The sequence below is a fragment of the Centruroides sculpturatus genome, unplaced genomic scaffold (assembly GCF_000671375.1).
Source record: "Centruroides sculpturatus isolate CEXI.00-Female unplaced genomic scaffold, Cexi_2.0 scaffold555, whole genome shotgun sequence".
Classification (NCBI taxonomy): domain Eukaryota; kingdom Metazoa; phylum Arthropoda; class Arachnida; order Scorpiones; family Buthidae; genus Centruroides; species Centruroides sculpturatus.
In genome coordinates, this window is record NW_019384779.1 from 311,930 (window position 1) to 339,546 (window position 27,617).

Sequence of the window (27,617 nt, forward strand, 5' to 3'; positions counted from 1 at the left end):
AGTATTGAAGATCAGAATTTTTCATCATTAACTAATTCAAATTCATCATTACGATTCAAAACTAATTTGCATGAATTCGAGGTCGAATTTATTTTTAAAATCTAATAAATAAGTATATAAGTGAATAAATTATGATACTGATAATGATATTAAATTTTATTCGTAAATCATTTAAATGTCATGCAACGGCAAGTATTAATATAAAGTTAAAAAACTGATCATGACAAGACTTATGCAAATTACGTGAATACTGATGAGAATTACAATTTACATGAACGAATGAGATGCATAAATATTGGCGAGTTATAAAAATCAATAAATATTATCACACAAATATGACGAAATTTTAAGAAAAATATAATACCTATAGAATTAGTAAAAAGGTTTTTTTTCATTATTTTAATTATAGAGATTACAATAGCGTGTTAAGGTGTCAAAACTCTACCTCGAAACCAAAAAAATCGCACTCGAGATATTGCAAAACGTCTACTGTATATCAATGAAGACGGCGATATCGATTTTTTCCGCAAAAATTACTCGTCTAATTCTTAACAGAAAATAAAAATATATAAAGTGATAGAAATATATTAAGATATGAGAACAGGTAAATGAATTGTTGTTTGAATTACAAATGAGATTAGAGTGCTGTAAGTAGAACCAGCAATTATTTTTTATTTAAAATATATGCTCTCCATCTCAAATTAGTAGTGGCTTCCTCCTGCCCCTGTACAGTACATCATACCTTTTCTGTTACAATGTAGTCGTGGTCATCTATTTATAATTTCTTAAATATAATTTAAGAAAATATTAATAAACTGATTTAATTTTAATTTATAAACGTTAGAGAATACAATACCTGTAAGAGTATAACATCCTTTGATAGATTTTAATAGGTGAGTATACATTATAAGACTGGTATACGGTATGTGTAATACTTCCAACAATTTGGATTGGGATTAGTGAAATAAGAAACGCAACATATAGGAGATCTGCCTAAAAGTATAGCCTTACGGGAGGACTTTCTACGGTAAACTTGTTCCCCGTTTAGTGTTTGACAGGTAAAGAAAATAAACGTGGCCAGACTATCGTTCAGGCGCGAGCTGTCCGTCTGTCGTTTATTGATCTCGCGAATGGTGTTAGACAGATGAAACACAAGACCATATATGGAACCTTAAGAGCAGAAGGCCCCGATTAATTATATAAGAACCTCCGGTCTAGATCGAAAGTCACGTTATTTCAGTTCAAAAACTTCCCCCCTAATGGAGTTATATAGATAACCGGCATAACTCGGTTGTTATCAGGAAAAGTATGATGTACAGGGGTAAGACACTACTAATTTGATATGGAGAACATACATTTTAAATTGAAAACTTGAATAAATTAAAAATGTGATTAAAAATTGCAACCCGGAATTGTGACGGACCCAACCTTCGCTCTCATTTTGGACCTAGTGTGGCACTAAGAAAAAAACCATTTTTAACATTTATTCATAAATTTACATATTATTCTGAAATAATACAGTGAAACCTGCTAATGTGACCACCTGTATAATGTAGTGTAAGGCGACCCTTTTGAGCTGGTCCCTTCGGTGGTCACATTAGCAGGTTTCACTGTATGCAATATTAAATTAATAACTTTCTGCATATTTCTATACACATTACAGTTGATATAACAGTTTTAAAATGTTATTGAATCTTTTAGTATTACAATTTTTCTAAATAATTTATGCACAAACTAAATTAAAGTGCTGCATTAATAATTTATTTATTCAATTTAAATTTCATAATTTATAATAGCAACCAAGTTTAGAATATCATTTAAATTTTACATTTAACATTAATTAACATTGATATTCTAAATATACGTATAGAAAAGGTCAAGATTTAGTTATTTACTAATTATTGTTGTATATAATATTAAATAAACTTATAAAATTTCTTGTTAATATTGAAGATTATTTAATTATTTAAATGTTTTAAATATATTTTATAACAATTGACATCGCATTATTATATTCGAAGCTCGGATTTATTTATAAAGTAATAAAATAAATAATTACAAAGAAATGATGAATAGAAATGAATAACTTCTTTTAGTCGAAAATATCTGAAATTTTGCAGGGAGGTTTGTTTATTAGGGGGATTGATGCTATTAAATTTTGGTGGTTTAACTATTACTAAATATATTATTTTACATGTTTCGTAGTAAGAATATAAAAACTCAGAAACTGCTTTAAATGAATAAAATTAATTCATTCTATTTACAAATTACATGTAGCCTGTGTTATTATACTGTAATTATGAAAGAAATTTTAAGAAAACAAAAGAATTTTTGTGTTAAAAATAACAAGGAACTATCGAAATTCTTCACTGGTTGTTGCCATGATTTATTTCTATTCTTATCGAAACTTATTTATTAATGAAAGTAATCACGTCTTGTATTAATTTTAGATAAGATATCTCTGTTTTTAGTTAGAAAACTTCAAAATAATTTTTATCTCTATTTCTAGAATAATATATTCCGTTAATAAGGTATTCTAATATAATAAAATTTATAATGTGCATCGCGAGTGATCAAATATTGACTTTTTTCTTTAATTTCCTTTTTAAAATATATTCTCTCCACCTCAAATTAGTAGTGGCTTGCCCCTGTACATCATACTTTTCCTTTTACAATAGAGTTGTGCCAGAATCTATCTAATTCCTTTGGGGGAAATATTTGAATTGAAATAACGTAACTTTCCGGTGTAAACCGGAAGTTACGTTATTTCAATTCAAAGGTCCCATTTTATCTCCCAAACCCTAGGGTTTGGGAGATAAAATGGAATCGTGGGTCTCGAATGGGTCAAACTTAATGACGATTTTATTTGTTATTAGCATTTACAGTCGACCCCTCTATAACACGTTGATTATTCCGTTTTATATGAATTCTATGTTGTACGAGTCACTTAGATTTTACAAATACGAGAGCCGTTCACAGCCCGGCACACGTATTTGTAAAATCTAAGTGACTCGTACAACATGGAATTCATATAAAACGGAAAAATCAACAGTGTTATAGGGGAGTCGACTGTACATCCTTTTATAAAACCCACTCCTACTTTCAAAATTAAGCTTTTTTTCATTTTATAATCATTTCATAATAAAAACATTTTTAAAAATGTTCTTCAATAAAATATATGTCATTTGGCGCTACACACGCAGTTATAACTGTTGCCGGGAAAGTTAAGCAACTTGTTGCTGGATTTTTTATACACACGTTAGGCGTTAAATTTCTTTTATAAAATGTTAAAAAAAAGAATATAAATATTGTATTAAAGCATGAAAATACAGTATTTGCGAAGTTATTCTATTGATATTATTATAAAAATATATAAATCTGAAATAGAAATATAAAAAGTTGCAGCAAATATTCTAACATATAACACATATTATTACATAAAAATTCAATTTGGGAAGGAATATAAATCTTTTGAAACATATTTTATACGCTTATTTAATATAAACCTTTCTAGACTGTTGCTGAAAACAATTTATAATAGTATTTTTCAATCTTCTATAACTGAAAAATTGTAATATTATCTTATCTCTATTGTAGATATTGATCTACAGCAAGTTAATAATATATCGAATAACGTTATTTTCTATTTAAACTTAAAAATCGCTTAAATATTTTGCTATGACGTAAAATTCCCGAGGTGATTCAAAAGTCTCCATACAACAGACACCCGAAGAGCGCGTGTGCACGCATAATACTGTGTTAACACGAAAGGATATATTATATACATATATGACATACACATAGATCATATTTTATGATTTATAATTGAGCATATAAAATTTGGCAATTCTTAAATTGTAATTAAGATTTCCCTTTATCCCGAATGCCTCTTTAAATTACACACATTCTTCTCGAATCACAAATGTCCGGCTTAGAAAGATTTTACTATATTATTAGTTTAATTTTATATAAACTGTTTCGCTTTATTTCTCTATAGAATTCAGATTATATTAAGTAGAGTAAAGTAACAATAAGCCAATTATAGAGGTTTTCTGGTGTTTGATTAACCTTGACGAAACATTACACTCTAGGGAAAGACAACAAATCTTTAGTCTCTACCATTATTAAATGATCAATAAAACACAAATCTCTCTCATAATTATTATTATAGTCGAATTTCCAATAAAATCCACCTCTAAAAGGCCGAATATTTTGTCATTTTATAATAGTTAAAAATATAAAAAATGTTTTTATAGAATATGATAATAGATGGCGCCACCAAATGTTGCCTGGAAAGTTAAGCAACTCGTTGCTGGATTTTTTTAGAGACACAAAATAACCTCCGAACAACGGCCGTTTTTTATATTTCCGTCAGTGACCGTTCTTCACAGGTTTTACTGTGTATAATTCTTCGAAATATAAATTATTTCATAAATATTTTAGGTGTCTTTTCTATCTGGAATATTCTTTATTTATTTGTTTATTCATTTATAACCTATAGATAAAGGCTTAATTTAATCAAAAAAGGAGAATGTTGAACTAAAAATAATTCACTGCCTAATGAAAATGTCAAAAAATAGAGGAAAATTATTTTCCATGTTGATAAATACTAAATCAATTGAAAATAACCTTTATTTTATCTAATTAAATTACATACGATTAGAAAGACTCAACCAATTATTCATTATTTAAACAATAATTTATTAATTAATTCCAAATTCAAATAAGGAATTTAGTAACGATGTTAATATTAATTCTCCTGCTTTCTTTAAATGTATAATTGATTAAAACAGATCGAAGAGGTTAATTTAAACAATTTTTTTAACGTATAACAATATTTTGATTGAAGTATTTCACTAATTCAATTCATTATATTATTGAAAAAAATTTGTAAAATTGAATTTAATAAATAAAATCTCTAAAATTACTTAAATTTCTTTGATTTTTTTCGTTTTTCTTCGATTTATAATGTAAATTCACTGTTAGTATTGATAAATATCAACAGATGGAAGTAGAGGAAATTTCTGTAAACAATTTATTACTTTCTCCTGTATACAGTAACTTTTATGAGAGCGTGATAAAACTTATCACACAATCTTCTCATTATTTCACAATTAAATAATATTAATAAATTTTATTGGGATGCAATTTGAACTTAACTAATGCGTGATATACCATGGGCATAACTATCTGCAGATAATTATTATGCAGTATAATAAACTAAGAATATAGATTACCTGATTAATAGATTACCCTTTCAATGCTCTTTACTTTATGGAAATCGACAAGATTTTTACATTCTTGGACTAGGGGGATCTTGAAACGTCGAGAAATGCAAAAAAATTCGGGGGATTTTTCTGTATGTATACATGTTTGCGTGTGGGGAGGCACGATTTTGTTCACCCTGTTTAAAGCTTAATAACTCCTGTGCTTTTTGTCGAAAATTTCTGAAATTTTGCAGGGAAGTTTCTTTATTAGGGGAATTGATGCTATTAAATTTTGATAATTAAAGATCGAGGGGTGAGGAGATAAAGACGGGTCACGCATCATATACGAAGTGGAATCGGAATTATTTATAAAACTCGTCTCTATCGTCAAAATTAAGCTTTTTGCTATTTTATAATAATTAATAATGTTAAAAAGTTTTAAAAATAAAATCTCGTAACAGATGGCGTCGTATGTAATTTTAAAATTTTGCGGAAAAGTTACGCAACTCGTTGCTGAAACTTTTTAATTGTAGTAATTGAAACTGTTTTTAAAAATATCGAAGTATGAACAAATAACTTATTTTACTCTATATTAATAAATTTATTGACAGAAAACCGTCATTTTGCGCTTATTTTCTTGATATTATTCATATTTCTGTAGAATTTTATCATTCAATTCTTACAGGTTCAACGTTCTCCAAATGGAGTATCTGCTAAAGAAGAATGGCATCTATATAAGAATATTTGATTCGTATGTTTATTACATCTGAAAAGTATCAATATATTATTAATATTCTATGGAATAACGTTTTTCTCGTGTGTAAATTACTAAAAGTCATATTACGTAATAAAAGTTTTAAATATTTAAATGCTGTGTAAACTTATCTTTCTAATATGGTTAAGAAGAAAACAAATTGTTCAATTTATTTTAGAAAATTCAAATTTATAGCGTTGATAAGTTGAAATTTTGAAAGGAAAAAGAAGATTTATATATATTTTTTGCACGAAAAATGGCATACAAATAACATTTTGTAAGAGATACGAAATTTCAAAATTGCTTTCGATGTTAAATTTAAATAGTATAAACGAGCAATTATTTATTGTGACATTGTCACAATACCGGGCTGCAATTTTTAATCATATTTTTCATTTATTTTATTTAAAATATATGCTCCACACCTCAAATTAGTAGTGACTTGCCCCTGTACATCATACTTTTCCTGTGAGCAATAGAGTCGTGCCAGTCATCTATTAACTCCTTACGGGGGAAATTTTTAATCGAAATAACGTGATTTTTGTTTTGCATCGGAAGTTCGTATATAATTAATTGGGGCCTCCTGTCTGGTCTTGAATTTCATTTATCTAACAGCATTCTTGAGATTAAGGACTTATTGCCTAGTTAAACATTATAATATTGGCAAACTGTGTAGAGTTTTAGCATAATCTTTTTTATTTAAAAAAACAGTTATTGTTTAGTTAAAATATTTTTAACATTTATATATATTTGAAGTTTTCTTAGTTTAATAACTTTTTTAAAACTTTAGGCAATTTAAGAGATAGATCTTCACGTCACTTGAAAGAGTTCTCCTTATTAGCTGATAAGAAAAAGAAGCATTACAAAAAATATAATCCTGTTAAGTTTATTTAATTATAAAGATGGGTTTCTTACAATTTTCTTTTCTGTTTTTTTTTAGTTAACAGAAAACATTCGAGTAGTTGCAGTCTTTGCTGAAATTACTGAAGATACTGGGACCAGTTTTGCATCTCTCCAAGTAGATGATTCGCAGAAAATCGTTCAGAAACTTTACTAGGAAAAGAGAAATTGAAGCAAAGGATGAATCCTCGAGCAAAAAGAAAACCGAGCAACGATCACCCCCTAAAGATACTCAAAACGAATGGATAAATGAAGGGTTTCTTCAACCGGTTAGAAATCTCAATAAACGTTTATCATCCTTTCTTTCTCCCAGAGGTGCTCGCAAGACAAATGTTCCCAACGATGATAAATTGAGAAACTTCATCTCTAGGAGATTATCGCTTCCAAAAAACTCTCGCCTAAATCAAAGGAAAAAAAGTAATGAAAACGAAGGAAGATCGGATGTTTCCACTCCTCTTCCCAAACCACAATGGACCAATAGGATCAACTTAACGTGGAGAAAAGGGAAAGTAAGTTTACCTTTTATTTAGTTTTAAAAATTTTAATATTTGTAGTTAATATTTATTTAATAATTATGCAAAATTATATTAATATGTCGCGAACAATAAAAGTTTATTATTGTTCACATTATAAACACTTTGCTTATTGTAATCAGAATTCGGTTATTTGTATCATTATCTGGGTAAATAGGCCTGTTTAAACTGTTTTTTTCTGCTATCAGCCTTACGATACGGATGATAACACGCAATCGTTATCAACTAACACCTTCTGTGCCATGGGGTACAGAAGATTAGAGGTCTCTCTACATCATTTTACAATATTAATTACTATAAAATGGTAAAAAAACTTAATTTTGAAGGTAGAGACGAATTTTATTTTAAAAACAATTGTAAATGCTAATAACGTCTGAATTGATCCACCACATTATCGCCTATACGACCCAAGTCTATGTCAAGCGGGGAAAAACTCGACCACGTTGACGAACCCCAACTACAGCATCAATACCCCTAATACACAAATCTTCCTGAAAAATTTCAGGATTTTTCACAAAAGACCTATGAATTATTAAGCTTCAAAGTGGGTGAACAAAATCGTGTCCCCACACCCACACACTAACATACATCTAACATAACTTATGGGGCAGAATTTTGTTCACTCACTTTGAAGTTAGCCCACCAGTGGCCTAGTGGATAAAGTCATCAAACATCGGTAGCTGTAGAAGGAATCGCGCCTGACCACGTGAAATTTTCCGGGTTTCTTCACGTTAGTAACACCTAAATAGGGGCACGTTTCCCAAAAAGATCTCGAGAAGCATCTCCTTCGGCAGATCGCTCGTGTGTTGCTTTGTCTTCTACGAATAAAATCTATGCACCTTAATAACTTTCGTGTCTTTTGTCGAAAATTTCTGAAATTTTGCAGGAAGGTTTGGTTATTAAGTGATCGATAATATTAAATTTTAATGATTAAAGATCGAGGGGTGGGTCATGCATCCTATCTCGAGTGGGGTTGGACTTAATGAAGATTTTATTCGTTATTAGCATTTATAACTTTTTATAAAACTCATCTCTTCCATCATAATTTAAGATTTTTTGCCATTTTATAATAATTAATAAAATATCTTAACAGATGGCACCACATACAATTTTAAGTTTTTTGCCGGAAAAGTTAAGCAAATCGTTGCTGGATTTTTAACTATGGGCGACGACTCAATCCACTAACCCGTCACTAATTACCAGCCGAGGGATTTTTTTCGCTGGCAACATTACCATATTAGAGACATGTAAGGTGACATCACGCTTCTTAGCACTGTTCTCATTACTTAATTCGCCGTAGTTCTTATTATTGTAGAACCAACTAAAATAATAATACAGTTTTTAGTGTGATAGATGGAGTGCTCGCGGTCGCCCGGTCAGGTAGCTCCGGTGTAGTAGTTAATGAACCATAATATATTAAAAATCATTTTGTTTATATTCTATTAAAATTTCTAATAATAGTTTTTAAGTTTATCCATAAAATAATTGCATCGTAATTTTAAAATTTAGTAAATAATTTAGTGACATTTTTCGGAGATTTCGGCTATTTTTAATGTCTTATTGACGTCAATGTATTGTAAGAATGGTTATAAATTTATTCTTTTGAATCTTATGACTCGCATATTTCCTTCTTGCGGTTTTATTAAAAAAATAAACATGAATAATGGTAAATATTTCAAAGTGGCCTCTCGAATTGCATCGAAATCAAACAAAGAAAACTGTCATTTTAAAATGTTAAACAATTAATTAAAAAACAAACTGTGATTCTTCAATATAAATAAATCGCTCGTTAAATGATAGCGACAACTTTTAATGTGACGTAGTTATCTTAGTATTACATGTTATTCCTATTGTGCAATTTATATGACGTGCCAACTGTTACGTGTTACAGTCTCATCAATCCTAGCGATTACGTCACGGTTAGTAAGATTCGTGAATCATATTATCCAAACGAAAAATAATACTTCGCGTGTGTAATTTATTATTCTGTTTTATTAAGGACGAGGCACAAGATAAAGCTGGGGACGTTAACACTTGTAGAATTTGTATAGCACGGAATAGTTATTTGTGTTCACGTGACAATAAAGCAGCTTAGACGAGCCACGTGATCAATCTTCTGTTTAACTTTCTTTGACATCTTTACTTTCCAGACATCGACCTTAAATCCTTTTTCTAATGAAGGATTTACTAAATCTTCTCTATTTTTTTTCCTAAGAAATTAGACGTTTTTGTTTGAGGTCATGATTCTTTTACACCTGTCACGTATCAACTTATCTTACAATCGTTTTATCTACGAATACACTCGCAACTGGCTTTAATCAGGTTAATAGTTTTTTAAATGTCTAGTGTTATAGGGCATAAAACAATTCACAAAACAGTAAATCCATCTCGAGAGTCGTTTATATAAAACTTATGGTAGTACATATTACAAAATTATCCAGATAATTCCAATACTTGCAGAAATACAATAGACAAATGTCACAACTTAACTTTTATCCGAATAAAATAAATAAAATTGAAGCAGTCACGTTATGTTATTACTTAGCTTGATAGCTTGCCAATAGTTTACTCGACGTATCAAATATTCTCGTTTGATATTCAGTTTTCGTTTTGCTTCGAGCTGTTTATCTACATTTCGCAAAGAGAAAATCGATTCACAAAAATTCTTTTGTTTGTTGTCCTCCTTCAACACGTGATAAAATAATACTTAAGTCTAGAAGATGATTACGCTTTTCAAATACTTCGAATTATGTTTGAATTATTTTTACTTTCCCTGCTGTTATATATAACAGAGGAAAAATGTGGCGATCGGTCAAAAAATGCCCCCCTTCTCAGATGTTTACGTTTTTGAACTCGGGAGACCTTGAAACGGCGAGAAATGCAAAAAAAAACTGCGGGTTTTTTTCTGTATGTATAGATGTTTGTGTGTGGGGGCACGATTTTGTTCACCCTTTATAAAGCTTAATAACTCCTACGTCTTTTCTCGAAAATTTCTGAAATTTTGCAGGAAGATTTTTTTATTAGGGAGATCGATGCGGTTAAATTTTAATGATTAAATGTCGATGGGGTGGGGAAATAAAGAAAGTCGTGTGTATCTCCAGTAGAGTCGGACATAATGAGATTTTACTCGCTGTTAGCATTTATAATTTTTTATAAAACTCATTCCTACCCTGAAATTTAAGCTTTTTGTTATTTTATAATAATTATATAACAGATGGAGTCACCAAATGTTGCGAGAAAGTTAAGCAACTTTTGAAAGTTGCAGGACTTTTTAAATAAGTCTTTGTACCTGCGAAAGCCATTTAATGGAGTTTTCTACAATTATATTTTGTCACGTTTTACAATTATAGCGTGCAATAAAAATTGTCACGTGAATAAGTATAATACATTTAAACACCTTTTAAATTACAACTAAATATTCTTATAAATCCGTTTGTGGATTTCGTAACCAATCATCATCGTTTCCTTTTAGTGAACTTGTATATAAAATTTTGGTGTCTTTTAGATACAGTAGCCAAATTTTAAGAAAACTAAAAAAGATGATGGCCTTGACTTACGACGGCAAAACATCTCAGAAAACTAAACTGGAAACTATATTTAGCAAGTTAAAAATGGTATCTAATTTAAGAACAAGATAAACACGTGATATACATTAAAGTCGATTTCTCTAAAACCATTTTTTAAAATTTTGAATTAAATAATTATACAATCGTTCCATTACGGACTTTCGTTGCATTTATCGTAGAAAAAATAATTTTTTATACACAAATAATATATCGATAAGCGTAGATTATTCCCTTAGATGACATGCCAAACGAGCAATTATTTATTGTGGCTACAATTTCTTATCGTATTTTAAATTTATTTAACTTAAAATATACGCTCTCCACCTCAGATTAACAGTGGCTCGCTCCTGTAAATCATACTTTTCCCTTAGCAATGGAGTCGTGCTGATCGTCTATCTAACTCCTTTCGGAGGAAAATATTTAATAATCCATTTGTATCGCCATCTGTTAATAATTTCGATATTATCCATTACTTAATTAATTAAATTAATTATATTAACGAAAGTAAGAAGAAAACACGATTTCATACGTAGAGAAGGTGCAGTTGTAATTGTAATATCAAAAGATTTTTGCTAATTTTTCAGCTTTAACTTTAGACATTGTAGAAAGAACTGACTAAATAAGCATCTACTCGGCATCTTAATATAAAAAAGCACAAGAAAAATTTATTTTTTAAAAAAATATTAGGCTTATTGTAAATTCATAAAGTGATTTAAAGAGAAATTTGTATGCCAAACAGTTAATCTCCTGTCTCTTGTAGAAAGTTTTTCGATTTTTATAACAAGATCTAGAACAGTAAACTTTCTACTTAATCGTATCATTTTCTGTTTATTTCTTAGGCCTATTTTGTTGTCTAAACTCATTTTTCTTATCTTGAATTTTTATAACTGTATTAGAGCCTTAGAAATTCAAAAATCTGTGTCGCATACGCAATATATCATTCGTATCATGACCCGAAAATTCACTAGACACGAATTCGATTGCAAATTCTCCACATAAAATAAATAAAAGAAGAAAAAAAAAGAAGTTTAAAAATGTTCTTCTAAAATGGATTTGGCACCATAAGATTACGTAGAATCTTTGTTACTAGCTGATTGAATCAACGCTTCATAAAATTCCATTTTTTTTTTTTTTAAAAAGTTAACTGTAATGCAATGAAATTTTATCTATTTACTTACGTAAAATTTCTAATAAATCGAAGTCATTTGCTTAAAAAATTTTAAACAATCGTTAATTTTTACGTTCCCGTTTGTTATATGTAATAGAGGGAAAGTATGGCGATCGGCCAAAAGATGCCCCCCTAAGATTTTTATATTTTTGGACTCGGGACACCTTGAAACGTCGAGAAATGCAAAAAAATCGGGTGTTTTTTTTTCTGTATTATGAATATTAGTATGTGTGTTTGGGAGGAGGCACGATTTTGTATGCCCTTTTTGAAGCTTAATAACTCCGGTGTTTTTACAGGAAAGTTTCTTTATTAGGGGAATTGATACTATTAAATTTTGGTGATTAAAGGTCGAAAGGATAGGGTGATAAAGGAATCGTGTGTATCTGCCTCGGATTTACTCGTTATTAGCATTTATTTACAAGTGTTTATAAAACCCATCTCTACCCTCAAAATTAATCTTTTCGCCGTTTTATAATAGTTAAACATAACGAATTTTTCTAATAAAATATGATAACAGATGGCGCCACCAAATGTTGCCGAGAAAGTTAAGCAACTCCTTGCTAAATTTTTTAAATTTGTAAACAAAAGTAATAGAAATTGTTGTCTCATTTATATTAGATTTAGGTTTTATGTTTTCAATTTCCGAATTTAGAAATGAATCTATATAACAAAATTTTAAAATTCTTTATTAAAATCACACCAAGGTAGTTGAAATTTTGGCTACAATTTGTAAAAATTATAGACTTATAAATTCCCACTGTCATCGCCTGTCCATCCATCTGTTAATTTCAAGAATGGAGTTAGATGAAAGACGAGACCAAATATGAAAACCTATGGAGCAGGAGGCCCCGATTAACTATATTTGAACTTCCTGTACAAACCGAAAATTACGCCATTTTAATTCAAACATATTCCTCTGAAAGGAGTTAGAAAGATGACGAACACAACTTCATTGCTAACAGGAAAAGTATGATTTACAGGAGCATGCATTACTAATTTGAGGTGAAGAGCATATATTTTAAATTAAATAAGTTAAAAAAATATGATTAAAAATTGCAGCCTGGTATTGTAATTATGTCACAATGAATAATTGTCCGTTTCTATTAAAGTTACATTTATATTTCTATTAATTAGAAGGTATTTTCTGCTAAGGTTACATTTATTCATTTTTAACTATAAAACAATATCTTCAATATTATTGTAAATATATTCTCTTCTGGATAAGTTTTATGACCAATAAAACTTTTGAATAGCTGTTTACATCTTACCATTCTCGACAATATCGTGTCTTTTGGAATAGGCTACTATAATTAGAACCGAACTTAATAATGAATGCGAAGACATAGAAGGAAAGATCCTAGGACCCGCTTTATATTTTAATTATAAAATTATTCTTTATACTTGCCCTTGTAAAGGACACGCTTCTTTCTAATAATATCTTTTTCATCAAAATATTTTATAAAGATAATAGTTTTCAGTTTACTGAAATCTGTCGGAATCTTTTGTAATCGTTGACTGACTTTTTCAGAAGTTCGGATTAGATAATAAAAATGTCGAAAGCGAATGAATCATAATTAAATTTGCATCCCGCTGCACTAAGCAGACACTACACAACAGTGGCAGATATTATTTTCGAAAAAATAAATGTAGCCTTTCACTCGTGTACCAGTTCTAAAATGTTTAAAGTTTAAAGATAAGCATTAATTATCGTATAAAATATTAAATTTTCGATACAAAAATATTATTAAATAATATAAAATAAAACGAGTAATTTGTGACATCGTCACAATGCCGAGGTCTAATTTTTAATTTATTTAATTTAAAATATATGCTCTCCATCTCAAATTAGTATTGTCTGCCCCTGTACATCATACTTTTCCTGTTAACAAGGGAGTTGTGCCTGTCATCTATCTAACTCCTTTCCGAGGAAAATCTTTGAATTAAAATAACGTTACTTCTGGTTTTTATCAGAAGTTCGTATATAGTTAATCGAGGCCTCCAGCCCTTCATCTTTCCATATTTGGTCTCGACTTTTATCTATCTAACTCCGTTCTCGGGATTAACGAATGAAAGACGAAAAAACGGAAATTTTTAAAGGTAGTTGTCCTTCCTTTATTTTACAAACCGTTCAAGAATTTTTGCCAAAATTCTGGTAAAGAGTAGGACTAATTAATTATTTTTTATAATAAAAAATTGGTTTTCTAAATCTGCTGTTAAAACCTTCGGCCGCGGGCCAACTCTGGTTCTCGAACCTATATAATATGGCCCGTGATTGTTTTCCAACTACTTATAGTAAACGGTCCTCAGAATAGAGTAATATATAATCATGTAATTGTAATTTTTTCATTATACAACTCTTTGTATGTTTCCCGATATAGCCTATTATTACTTTCCAGGCTGTTTTCCACTATATAATAGAGGGAAAGTATGACGATCGGTCAAATAATGTACAAGTTAGGATCTTTAATAAGATGATTTCCGAGGTAGATGCGATGATCACTGTAATATGGTGTCTTTCGTGTTGATTCTGATTTTCTCTGTCGATACGAGGATCTGTCGTTTTAAATGTAATTTATGTGCATTTTTATAAGTAATTAGTCGACTTAATTGAAAGTGATAATTTTTAATCATATAATTAGAAGACATAAATTTTGATAATTGAAAGAGATGTGGAAATTTCCTCGAAAATCGTGTAAATGTGTTAAACATAAGAAAGAAAATGTATAGGGCCTATAAAGTTTATTTTGATAATAAATAAACGATAATGTATAAACAGAATGATTTTTTCCTATTAACTATGTCTTATCTTTCACAAAAACATTTAATGAATAGCTCAAATATTTTACTAAAAATATTCGATAAATTAAACATATTTACATTTTTTTAAACTTATTTATTTTAAATGTTTTCAAATATTTTATTTATAATAACGGAACGGTAATATTATGAATAATTCATAATAATTTTACATAGGCTATACGCATGAAATAATATACAGAGTATTTCATGAATTTATGATATCAATATATTTAATTTTTAATACAAAATATAATACTGTAATCACCATTCTTTAAAAATGAATATATTAAATTCCTTTATATATAAATATAAGATTACATTTTCATCATTGAACGCGTATTTAATAAATTTTTATCTTAAAAATGGTTTTAAATAAATACTGCTATTTTTATTCCTAAAATGCATATTATTATTAGGGAATAGAGCCTACTCGAGAGTCTAGGCTGAATAAAGAAAGAGAGTGAGAGGATGAGAAAAAGGATAAGAAAGAGGAGAGAAAGTCCCAATAGAGTACTGAATAGCTAGAATGAATGAGAAAGTATGAAAAATAAATAAGATATTTGTTGAGAAATGTTAACTACAGAGTACAGAAAAAGTAAATACACAGTAGTAAGAATTAACAGCTTCACTACAGTGGGACAGTATCGAGAAAGATAGTACAAATCCTAACTAGTATTTACAAGCATGACGAAGAATGGAAAACATATTTACAAAATTTACATAAGAGGCAGGAAACGTCCAGCGTATTACAAAGAAATAAACCCGTTTCCTTCATATTTGTAGAAATGGAAACAGTAATTTTCGGTATAATTCTATATTATTATCATAAATTAAGAATTTAAAACATGTTTAAGATAGTTTCTCTCCTAATTATGACGCAAAATAATCAGTTCAAACTATTAAAAAAATTATTAAAAATTTCCAAAATATTTCTTACTTTATTTTTCAAAATTTCCCAAATTCTTACATTTATGGACTCGGGGGACTTTGAAACGTCGAGAAATGCAAAAAATTGCCAGAGTTTTTTACTATATTTATAGATGTTAGTGTGTGTGAGAGAGGCAGGATTTTGTTCACTCTGTTTGAAGCTTAATAACTCCCCTGATTTTTGTCGAAAAATTCAGAAATTTTACAGGGAGGTTTGTTTATTAGGCGGAATAATGCTATTAAATTTTGGTGATTAAAGGTCGAGGGGTGGGAAGATAAAGGAGGTCGTGTGTATTTACAGTAGAGTCGGACTTAATGACGATTTTACTCGTTATTAACATTTACAATTTTTATAAAATCCATCCCTACCCTGAAAATGAATCGTTTTGTCATCTTATAATAGTTAAAAATATAACAAATTTTAAAAATAAAATATGATAACAGATGGGGCCACCAGATGTTGCCGGAAATGTTATGCAACTCGTTGCTGATTTTTTTTCAAATTTAATTAAATAGCGTGCGAATTTTACATATTAAATTTAACTGAAATATAAGGTCTAATATATAGTTATTTAGTATATAGACTCGTAGATGATTACATAAATGTATATTGTGATATAGGCTCATTACTTAATTTATATTAGCTAAATAATTGAGCGAATATCACAGTATAGATTNAAAAATATAACAAATTTTAAAAATAAAATATGATAACAGATGGGGCCACCAGATGTTGCCGGAAATGTTATGCAACTCGTTGCTGATTTTTTTTCAAATTTAATTAAATAGCGTGCGAATTTTACATATTAAATTTAACTGAAATATAAGGTCTAATATATAGTTATTTAGTATATAGACTCGTAGATGATTACATAAATGTATATTGTGATATAGGCTCATTACTTAATTTATATTAGCTAAATAATTGAGCGAATATCACAGTATAGATTTATGAAGTAGATTATATTGTTTTGTTACATAAAATGTAATTACTAATTTTGCTGGATTCGATCAAAGATTCAATTAAATCATGTCTAGGGAATGATTATTTCCTTTTTGGATCCGCCATTAAACAGTTTATAGTCGTAACTTGTTTCCAAAGCAAGATAAGAGCAATGCTACGAAGGAAATATCACGTAAATTATTAAATAAAATCAAAATTAATTATAATTACATCGTATGGATCACACAAATAATAATTTAACGGTTATTAAATCTCAATTTCTTAAATAAAGATTTTAAAATGCTGATTAAACAAAATGTTAATTCATTGTACGCAGTTAAGTACGAGTTTTCGCATTATCTGTATTAAATTATAATTAAAATAAATTTAAATATTTAAAGCCACATAAAATTCATTTTCTATAGCAATTTTTTATCAATTTAATTTATATTTAATTATTTATAAGGAGTAAAATTATATAAGATTTGAAAAACTAAAATATAAACATAAATTTTGTTGGAAAAATGCATTTAAAATGAATTTTTCATTAAATTGTGTCATCAAAATTATTGTCAAATAAGGTATTTTAATATATTTTTACTTTTATAAATTCATTTTTAACTGGAGGCGAATAAAATGTGATTTTTATTATTTTATAGTATTATACTTATCGATTTTTATACTAATTAAATAACTAATATACATAAATTTAAGAAAAGTTCAAGAGTTAATTCTTAATTAAGATTAATTAATTATTAATGAATCGAATCGATATGCAAATTTAAAAGAATTTTAATAGTTTTTCCATCGATTTTTATTAAGTTTTATAAAAGTAAATATGATGATCTAGAGATTAAAGTCTCTCCTAGCTAATATCGTAGGACTTAATTTTCAAATCTCAGTTCAAGGTCTGATGGTTTTACTCTCGTGTTTACACTAAAAATAAATATTAAAAACCAAATAATTTTCAGGAAAAGTTGTATTAAATTTACACCCACAAAAATCCCACACAAAAATGATTTAAACGTTAATAATATGTATCCTCTTGTGTATCAAAAATAAAATATATTTACATAATAACAATATAGATTTGTTTAGATTCATTTTTCATATAAAGTACGTGTATTAATTCGTTACAGAACCACGTTCATTTATATTTAGTCAAACACAGACTTATATTGTCTGTGGCTCCTAATACAGTGAACTTTCTAAGGACCCCGAAAGTTCATTACAGGGATATCGTAATTAAAAAGCCGGTGTTCGGAGCTCTCTATAGAAAGAACTATTATGTAAATCTTAACTAAATTTGGCATAAACACTACTCTGATTTTCGGGAACAGTTTTTATCTTGAAAATTTAACCGCTAGGGCGAAATTCGGCGCTGACGCTGTCTTAAGTATTTCACGTGCCGTACATTAAGAACGTTTTTCCACTCTTTTTAACCCGAAATTTACGTAATACACGGGAACAGTAGAGCCAAATTTCTCCCTAGCGGCTAAATTTTGAAGGAAAATTGTTTTCCCAGAAAATCGGGACGTTATATACATCAAATTCGGTCGAGATTTTCGCGATAGTTCTTCCACTTTTTAAATTTAAAGTACAATAATCTAATAAAGTATACCATAATAATTCTGTATAAACCTATAAAAAATGATTTTATAAAAAAGCGTGAAAATAATATAACATATTGGAATATAAATATTAAATATAAATACTTCAATAACAGACGGATTAAAAATATATAATAGCGTTTTTTTATTGTCACTTATTCGTATATTGTGTGAGAATTTACATAAAACTCTGGTGTTTAGAAAACGATGTATACGTGAATTTAATACTAGATAAAGCTTGTTTCAAAGATATATTAAGAAAAATATAAAAAATAAAATTGAAAGTGAATTCTACAAAACACGAGTTCAAGGTCTAGAAGAAATATAGAATTCGATTTAAATCTTTTATGCTGTTAGCAGGGAGAAAAAAAAAGGGGAGATTTTGTTTAAATAGTAAAAATGTGTACGTTAATGTATTGCGTTTAACTGGATTCACTAGAGATTTTATGATAAATAACTTTAAAGGTCAGTTACTTTTTGTCATAAAATCTTTTCTCCAATGATGAAAAACTCATCTTCCTTCCTCGCTTGACTTCCTTCGAAGATGCATTTACATTATTCTTAATGTCTGTTGGTCTGTTATAAGTTGTTTTAAAGTATTTTAAATTCAAAATAATAGGATTTACATATAGATTTTTTGACTCGTAAATATATTCTATCTTGTTTATTTTAAATTCAATAGATTCAGANTGAACTACTAAAAATGAAAATAAATAAAGAGCATTCATCTATAAATTAATTAATTATTGTAAAAAAAACAATTTAATATTTAAAAAATTTTATTTTATAAATTTCTTTCTTAAAATTTTAATTTAGCAACAGGAAATTTGTAATTAATTAAATACAGTAGAACTGTGCATATATGTATTTTAATTAATACATTTATACCGAGGTTGAAACGTCATTTTTCTTCATTTTCTAAATGTTTAGCAACAAAATTTTAATCTAAGAAAGATGATAATATATGAAAAGAAAGAAAGAAAAATAAGAAAATTTAATTACATTCCCTACTCCTATTTCAATTACACAAAAACTTTTAACAAAATATATTACGCAACAAATATATTACAGTATTTTACAATTGAACATTTTTATATCAAAAAAAGAAATATGGAATTTAATTAAATGAATGTAGAATGTGAGGTTTCCTATCAAATCATTAAAGGTAACACAAATTGACTGATTGTGTAAATTTAATTATCATCAATTAAGTCTATGTTCTGATGATTAGCATCATCCAAACAATAGTAAGATCAATACAGATTCACTTAACGCATTCTATTGGCTACCTGTAGCTAAAATAGATACTTATGTAACAGTGTTTCGGTAAGAAAATTACATTTATGCCCACTTTGAAACATTTCAAATGTATACACAACGTTCTCACGCACGTACAGTTAAATAGATTATTATTATTACTATTATTCATAAAGTTAAATTGTTGCCAAATTTGAGTATTTCTTTTTTTCCAAATTAATTCATCAATTTGTTGTGTCTTTGGCACTTTCTCAACACTATTTTTAGAAGAGTAAAAAGCTTATTCATAATCTATATTTTGGCATATCTCCCATTAGGTCATGCCCTACAATTTGGGAAGCAATTTCTTAATTATTTATGACGTATTTAAGCACGCGGATAAGCGTAATAACTTTGATCCTTTTAATTCTTTATTTATTTTATATTCTTCGTCTTTTTGAAGTTGATAGATTAACTACTTTGCATTAAAAATCGACTATAGAATTCTAAACAGTTTGCTAAAATTTACTTTATGAAACTTTTGATTTTAATTAAATCGTTCCGTAAATTTTTCTTACTGATTAAAATTTATTATATCTTTTTTTCTGTATTCCTTTACCCTAGATTAAATACATACGAGGAGATTAAATCAGTAAATCAAAGCGAATAATGTACAGTTTTCTTCTCATTACTTTCCTATATAAATCCTAAAATTCCCAGATGGATGCATTTTATGAGAATTTTCACACGGTGTGCCTAAGTAGAAGTTAAAATAATAACAGATGGTATTTATTCGAGCATAAATCCTTTTTATTTTTAATTCACTAGTACGGCGTAGAGAGTGCATTAGAAATTCTTAAATCCGTTTGGTTTACACTTAAATCGTTTCGAATCAAAATTTAATACCCACACAATAAACTTAATCAATACATCGACTTGGTAGACCGAAAGCAAACACGTTACTGTAAATTTTTTTTCTTTTATAAACCACTTTTCTGAACACTTGACACTTTACAGTAGCTGAAGTCAGCCATTTTCGTAAACTGCCAGTTACAATTCCACGAATATCTTATCTTTAGCTGACATTGCTTCTCTTCTCTGACGTCTCCGCTGTCTTTTTTTAAAAAAAGAAAATCGCATCTTATGTTGGATTAAAATAAAAATTTACTGGCGGAAGTTAATTTGTAACTATTAATAATTTATACTTTGGATAAACAAAAATATTGACATCGCGTAGAAGAACGTCAAAAAAAAGTGGTAAGGATTTTAATTTTGATATCAGAAAAATGGTAATTATCGATCGTATTCTGTTTGCATTCCTGTAAAATTGGTAGCAACAGCTTTTCTTTCTTATTCTACGACCTTGAAAGAGAAATTGTTGAAGAGCGCATATGCTGCGAGTTGATTAGTCTCGGAAATCCTGGAATTAATTTCCTTCCAAGTAATGTTAATAATGTACTAATGAACGTGTCGATTTGTTTAGAAAGTTCTGCACTTTGTATTTTCTTCTGTCATAAAAAAAACATAAATAATAATAATAATAATAATAATAATTTGGGTATTCTTCCAGACTTTGCGACTTTTTATCTTTTAAATGATCGTAAACTGAATTATCTTAGTGTAAAACGTCATCACCGAAGGCATCTCGGCAATTTTCTTAATTAAACTTGATTTATTTGTTATAAATTAATTAACCATAAGGAAATTAACATTACATTCAATTTTTATAAGGAAAAATTACAAATTTTTCATAAGGGAATTAACTAAAATTCATTATTAATTTTAAACTTTAAACATAAAATTTAATTTAACGCATTAAAAATTACGAGGAAATGTACGAGTTTCGAGTAAAATATCATTATTATAAACTTGACCACCCCCCAATAACGGCTATTTTTTTATATATTCTCGTCGTTCGGAAGTTTGGCTGTATTTTAATTCGAATCTTGAATCACGAAAATAATTATGATATACCCTAAACTTATTCGTTAGAAATCAGAAAAATGTGTAATGTGAGCTAAAACAAATATATCGCGAGACTTTTTAAATGTTCTTTAGCACATTAAACCCGTTCAAAGAGGACATTGGTCTGCTAGAAAGTGTCAAGTACTTAGTAAAGAACTCGAAGAATGCTTCAACTGTACTAATTTATGAATCGGTATCATTTTCTAGATTCGAGTTTCATGACCAGTGAAGAGTTATTTCCAGATAGGAGGAACAGAAATTTTCAACCGTGCATAATAAATTCTTTAAAAAAATCGATATTAAAATTAATTTACATAACAGAAATAACATATAGAATTAATTTATAATTACATATTATTCTTTTTAAATTTATAATCCGTACAAACGTACCACGCACTTCGAGTTCAGATAAATTATTTGCAATGAATTTCAGGGTAGGCGTCGATTTTAAAATACATAAATAATAGTTTTAATTAAAACGGTTGAGAAATTTCGTATTTAAAAATTAAAAATTCAAAATTAATCTCTAATAAGAGTTGTAGGGTAATCGTAAATTATCATCAACATTACGGGATTTAATTTATCCCGTCTGTAAAGGTCATATTATAAATTCAAGAACTACATTTACGACGTAATCCTTATAGTTTAATGTAATCTGTGTTTATTCTTTAAAACATTGGTGACTTATTTCTTAAATTTAAATAATTTCAAGCTATTTACAAGCTTATTACACAATTTTACACAGTCGAGATTTGAAAATAAACACAAGTTGGTCCTCGAAAAATCTAGATTATTTTCTAGAAAATTAATAAATTATTTAATAATTTAAGTACTGCAACATTCTATATAAACAATTTCTCCATCTTTAATCGAGTTATTTAATTTAAAAAAACCTGTATCAAAATCTAAATTTTTAAAGGTTTAAGATGGAATTTTTAATTTTAATGGGTAATGTCGTTAATTAATAAACAGAAAGCAGAAAATTACGTAACGCGTAACGCAATAACACACAAAAACATTAATCGCAATAATAAAACGGAAATAACTTTAAAAGAAGTAACATTATCCGATTTAAATTCGATAATATGGCAGCTCTCCAGCATTAAAACATATTTGAATTTTTTAAGAATTGTACTGTTATTGATACTAGCGCAGGAAATAAGTCGCGTACAATATCATTTTCGTTCATGCCCGTACAAATACTAAGTTTTTTTTCTTCTTTTCGATATCTTTACACTTAAAAAAAACTCTACCGAGAAAACAGTTAATGAATTTATATAAAAAATAATAATAAATTAAATAAAGAAAAGGCTTTGTTTTCTTTGAATCTTTTTGCCTATGACCTTTACCCTTAAGTTACTTTACCATAATCGATTTGTAACTGTATTTCTGGCAAACATAAGATGTTAAAAGCTTGTGAAATTTCTCTTTTTCAATTATAAAAATAGATGGAGACGATTTTTATAAGGATTAATAATAATAGTTCCTTGACTTCTTAGAATTTCGTTTTATAAAAATTGGACTAAGACCACTTTCGAGTTATGTCCTGTTAAATTTCTTGTTTTTTCATTTAACGGAATTCTACATCGTTAACAACGTTTTACTTTCTATTCTTACTTTTATTTTATTTCATCTCTTATCGAGAAAAACATCTTTCTTTAAGCACATTTTTCAAATTTAAATTAAACCAATCAGCGCTCGTCTAGAAATTCAAACTGTCAATTTAAAAAATAATAATAGAATATGATTGGATAATAATTTAAATTGTTTCTTTTGTGATTATTATCATTCATTTTTATAAATAATAATAATAATAATCGATAAAAATAATAATAAAATCACAATTTAAACGAACGATTACGTTTAATGATATACAATTTAATTACTTTTAATCTCGATTAAGTACAACTATGTTAATTAAAAGTAAATATGAAAGAAGTGTAGCGTTAAAATTACAAATTAATGCTAATATTCTTTGTATAATAAATAAAATAAATGATAATTCTTAAAATTATGACAAAAGCAAAATTTATTTTGATATTTCTAATCACGCACTCTTCCGATGAAAAATTATATTAGCGAAGATATATATATATATATATATATTTGTTTACGAAGTATTACAAAATTAAATAGAATGTAATTATAATTACTTTTCTCGAAATTTAAAATAGATTGCATAACATTATAAACGAAAAACTATAATTAATATGTAATTGGACAAAAAAAATTAATTTAAAAAAATAATTATTCGAGTTTAATTTCGCAAACAATTTAACTATTATTAATTTTAAAAAATAACCGTAAGAAAATAAAATATAAAATAAAAATTATAAAATGGGATAAAAACATATTTCAAATATTTGAAATTATAATCTCGAAAACCGATGCATTACGAATAAAAGTCGTCTGTCTGAGTAAAGAGGGGAAATATTTTTTTCTTTTTAGTTTTAAATTATGAAGTGTAAATAAATATTTGTTTCTTTAAATAATAAAATAAAAGGGATAAAGTGAATTTTAAATCAGCGGAATACATGTTCTATGGCAGACGACAAAAGGAAACTACCAATCACGGCGGGCCTAGCCGGTAACCATGACAACGCAACGGGGCTGATATCAAAGAGAAAGGGAGACTGCGGTAAAATTGGCGGGTTGACTTTGCCAGTTAAAGCTCTTTCTACAACAATCCGTAATCATCTGAACATAATCGTGGACGGCTTTATACAGGTAAACTATTATCGCTTCTAATAGATTCTTAAACTACCACCCCATATTTTTCTCTATATATTTTAAATTATATAAAAATTTTCAACCAAAACAAAAGATTATAATTATTGCAATAAATCCGATTTTAAACGCTTATAAAATATTATTTAATATATATTATCTTTTTAATACGTATTAAGTTAATAGAAAATGATTTAAAACGATTTAAATTTTCAAATTCGTGACGTTTCGTACACGTAACAAACAAATAAAAAATAAATTCTGACGCAATTCGGGACCGCACGTATGCATTACGTTATCGAAATTGATGTAATTTTTTTACGTCATCGAAAATGGTGTCGATCTCCATGCCATTTTTGCTCTTTTTATTGTAACAGGTGCGTAAGTATATTTTAATTATTTAATTCGTTTCTGTCGTAAAATTGGATTTAGATAAAGGTTAAAGTGCGAAAGAATTTATGAAAAAGTTAAAATTATTCTTTTCTTTTATCGATTAAAAAAAATTAAATTTTAATAGAAATTTTGTATTTTTTTCTATTTAAAAATGCGCAATTAAAAGACAAAAATAATAGTTAAATAAATTTTTTAAAAATTTAATAATAAATTAGAATAATAATGTAAGAAATTTCCATTAATTAATAGAAAATGGTTATTTTCTATCGACGAAGGCTTAAATTTTTTCCTTTTTTTAATGGAGAAGAATCTTACCGCCAAATTACATTTAATAAAATTTAAAATTTGTGATATAACACAATAATAAATTTACTGTTTAGAAAACGAGAAACAATGACTGGCGGTTGTTTAATTAAATTTTATTGTAAAAGCTGATGGAAAATTGTAAACTTTTACAAAATTTCCAGCGTATTTTAATGACGAAAATGGCGTTTACAGTTTAGTATTTTCTAAACATCAAAATTTTAAATATAATTACGAATTCGGACTCTATATTTAAATTGCGCTTCTAAATAACTAACCAATAGAATTAAATCTATTTTAGTCTTATGCTAGTATTGCTAAATGACGTCATACGAATACGAATTTATTTGTCTTAACGCGGCGATTTTTATGTCGTAAACTACGACATAAAATTATAAAATTTTATAATAATAGCGCGTGCATATTTACATAATTTATGCTTATTTTAAATCGTATTTTTATGGATTTTTGCGTGAGTAAACATTGGCAGAAAGGCGTATTGTTTTATTTAAAAAAGAAATGAACATATTGCTGTTGCTTTGCGTGGGAGTTGGGCAATCTTGTTTTGCTTCTATAAATAGAACTCGACGGATGATCGAAGTATTTTTAGAACGGTTCGATTTTTGAAAAGAAAATGGAAGGAATCCGCTACCGACATTGAAAATATTTCAATGTTATCTGTTGATGAATATGTTTTAATGAAAATCGCACCCCTTAAATTTATTAATCCGAAGCGATTTTTTAACGATTTTCTATATAACCCGGTAGATGGATTTTTCGTATTACGTACTACAAAAATAACAATTATAGGCAGTAATTTAAATCTTTAATGCGGTAAATATCCTCTTACAATACTGTAGTAGAGGTAATGTAATAAAATGTAAATATATTGACCTTTTAAAAGCAAAATAAGTAGTAACGAGATTTATGCCTATATCAAAATTGTTGTTTACGTTCATCATTCACTATTTTTTGTGTGTAAACTTTTTAAAAAATATTAGCAAATAAATAATAATTTTAAAATATGTTTCGAATATATATTATATTCTACTTTATAAAACTAAAGTTATATAATTTTATAGCGTTGTGTTTTTTTTTTTTTTTAATATATGAAAGATTAATGGCACTTCTTTGCCAATTTTATTTTCTTTAAATGTAATTTTTAAATTATACTAATTTATTTACAAGTGTAACCTGCTAATGTGACAGGTTTAAAGTGGCCACCTTTATAAGGGTGATCGCGTTAGCAGATTTCAGTGTATTTAATGTAGGCTACGTAAAGAATCCCTTCTCGAGAACAAGCAACTTGTGAAACATTTTTCTTAAGAAAAATTTTAAGTATTTTCCTTATAAAGATGCGTAGTTTAAATATAACTAGTAAACTGTTTAATTTCGAGTGTTGGCTTAAGTGTGTCCCAGTAACGGCTGTAAAATTTTAATGTACGGTACCTTGTAAAATTTTACGTGTAAGCTCGTTTGATCCGTTACTTTTTATATTTAAATCGATAAAGTAATAACAGGATTTTTAATTCTAAATTCAAGATCAATTTCTAAAATAAAAATGTGACTTTTGCATTTTATTAATAACAAATAGTATTTTATTACCGTTTGACAGAGACTTAGGTAAAAAGTCTTCTTAATATATACAGTATATACATTTTTTCCCCTGTTTTCGGTGTTGGAAACTCGAGTCGTTGACACGTTTTAAATTAACTTGTCTGTGAGGTTCTGTCTAGTTTAGTGCTATATTACACAATCTGTTCCGCTGTAACTTCTATATCTCTACACTTTTTTTATGACCGAAGGAGCAATAGCCGAGTTTTTTCTTTATTTTTATGGATGTAAAAAGCTTGGAAACGTATAAATCCGTCGTCGGCATTATCTTCTAAGAAATACATTTTGATATTTTCCTAAATGAAAGAAACGGGGATTAGTCCATTTGACCATAGACGTTAAAAGAATAAGATGATTTTTATGTTCTTTGCATCTTTTTGTTCATATTTTATATATTCAGTGAAACCTGCTAATGTGACCGACTACCTGTGTAAGGTGACCACTTGAGGAGAAGGTCCCTTCGATGGTCACATTAGCAGGTTTTACTGTACTTCTAGAATAATATTTTCCTCTGTAAGTTTTCACGCCACGTCTGTTTTTTCTTCTTCTTCTTCTTCTTCTTGAGGAGCATTCAACTTTTCGCAATACCTCGAGCATATGTGGAAATCTAGTATTAAACAATAGAAATTTTCATCATCGCAATTAATTCATCCGAAAACAAATAGGCATATTAATTAAATTTTTAAAAAATGCTAATATTAATTCAGAAGACACTGAAAAGATATCTATACAGTAAGTTAAAGATAAACCTTGAAAATGTAAATTTATAGCCTTCTTCCAGAGCGTTACTTGTCATTTATTGTCTCGAAAAACTGGACAGAGTAATACATAAATTTAAACAGTAAATTTAATAATTAACTTCTCTGTTTACAAACAACTAAGCGATATTAATCGTCGATATTGTTATATTCTTTCCATTATAAATGTAATTATTTGATAATCATATTCGGTAATAAAACGGAATATTTAATA

The 27,617-nt window shown here is 27.9% G+C and overlaps 1 protein-coding gene and 1 long non-coding RNA gene across 2 annotated transcripts in view; one reads left to right on the top strand and one right to left on the bottom strand.

Annotated features, from left to right (window-relative positions):
* Positions 1-474: 474 nt before the first annotated feature.
* LOC111629146 (regulator of G-protein signaling rgs-7-like) overlaps positions 475-27,617 on the top strand; it is a 54,099-nt gene continuing 26,956 nt past the window's right edge. The window contains exons 1-2 of the mRNA XM_023373014.1: positions 475-604; positions 6,902-7,370. Of these exons, the coding sequence (XP_023228782.1) occupies positions 6,984-7,370 (387 nt within the window). The 5' untranslated portion in view covers positions 475-604; positions 6,902-6,983. The remainder of the gene's footprint in view (positions 605-6,901; positions 7,371-27,617) is intronic.
* Positions 26,590-27,288, bottom strand: LOC111629148. Its single transcript, XR_002757286.1, has 2 exons — positions 27,072-27,288; positions 26,590-26,941 (listed from the first exon to the last, which is right to left on the bottom strand). It is a non-coding gene; the product is annotated as an uncharacterized LOC111629148 (long non-coding RNA).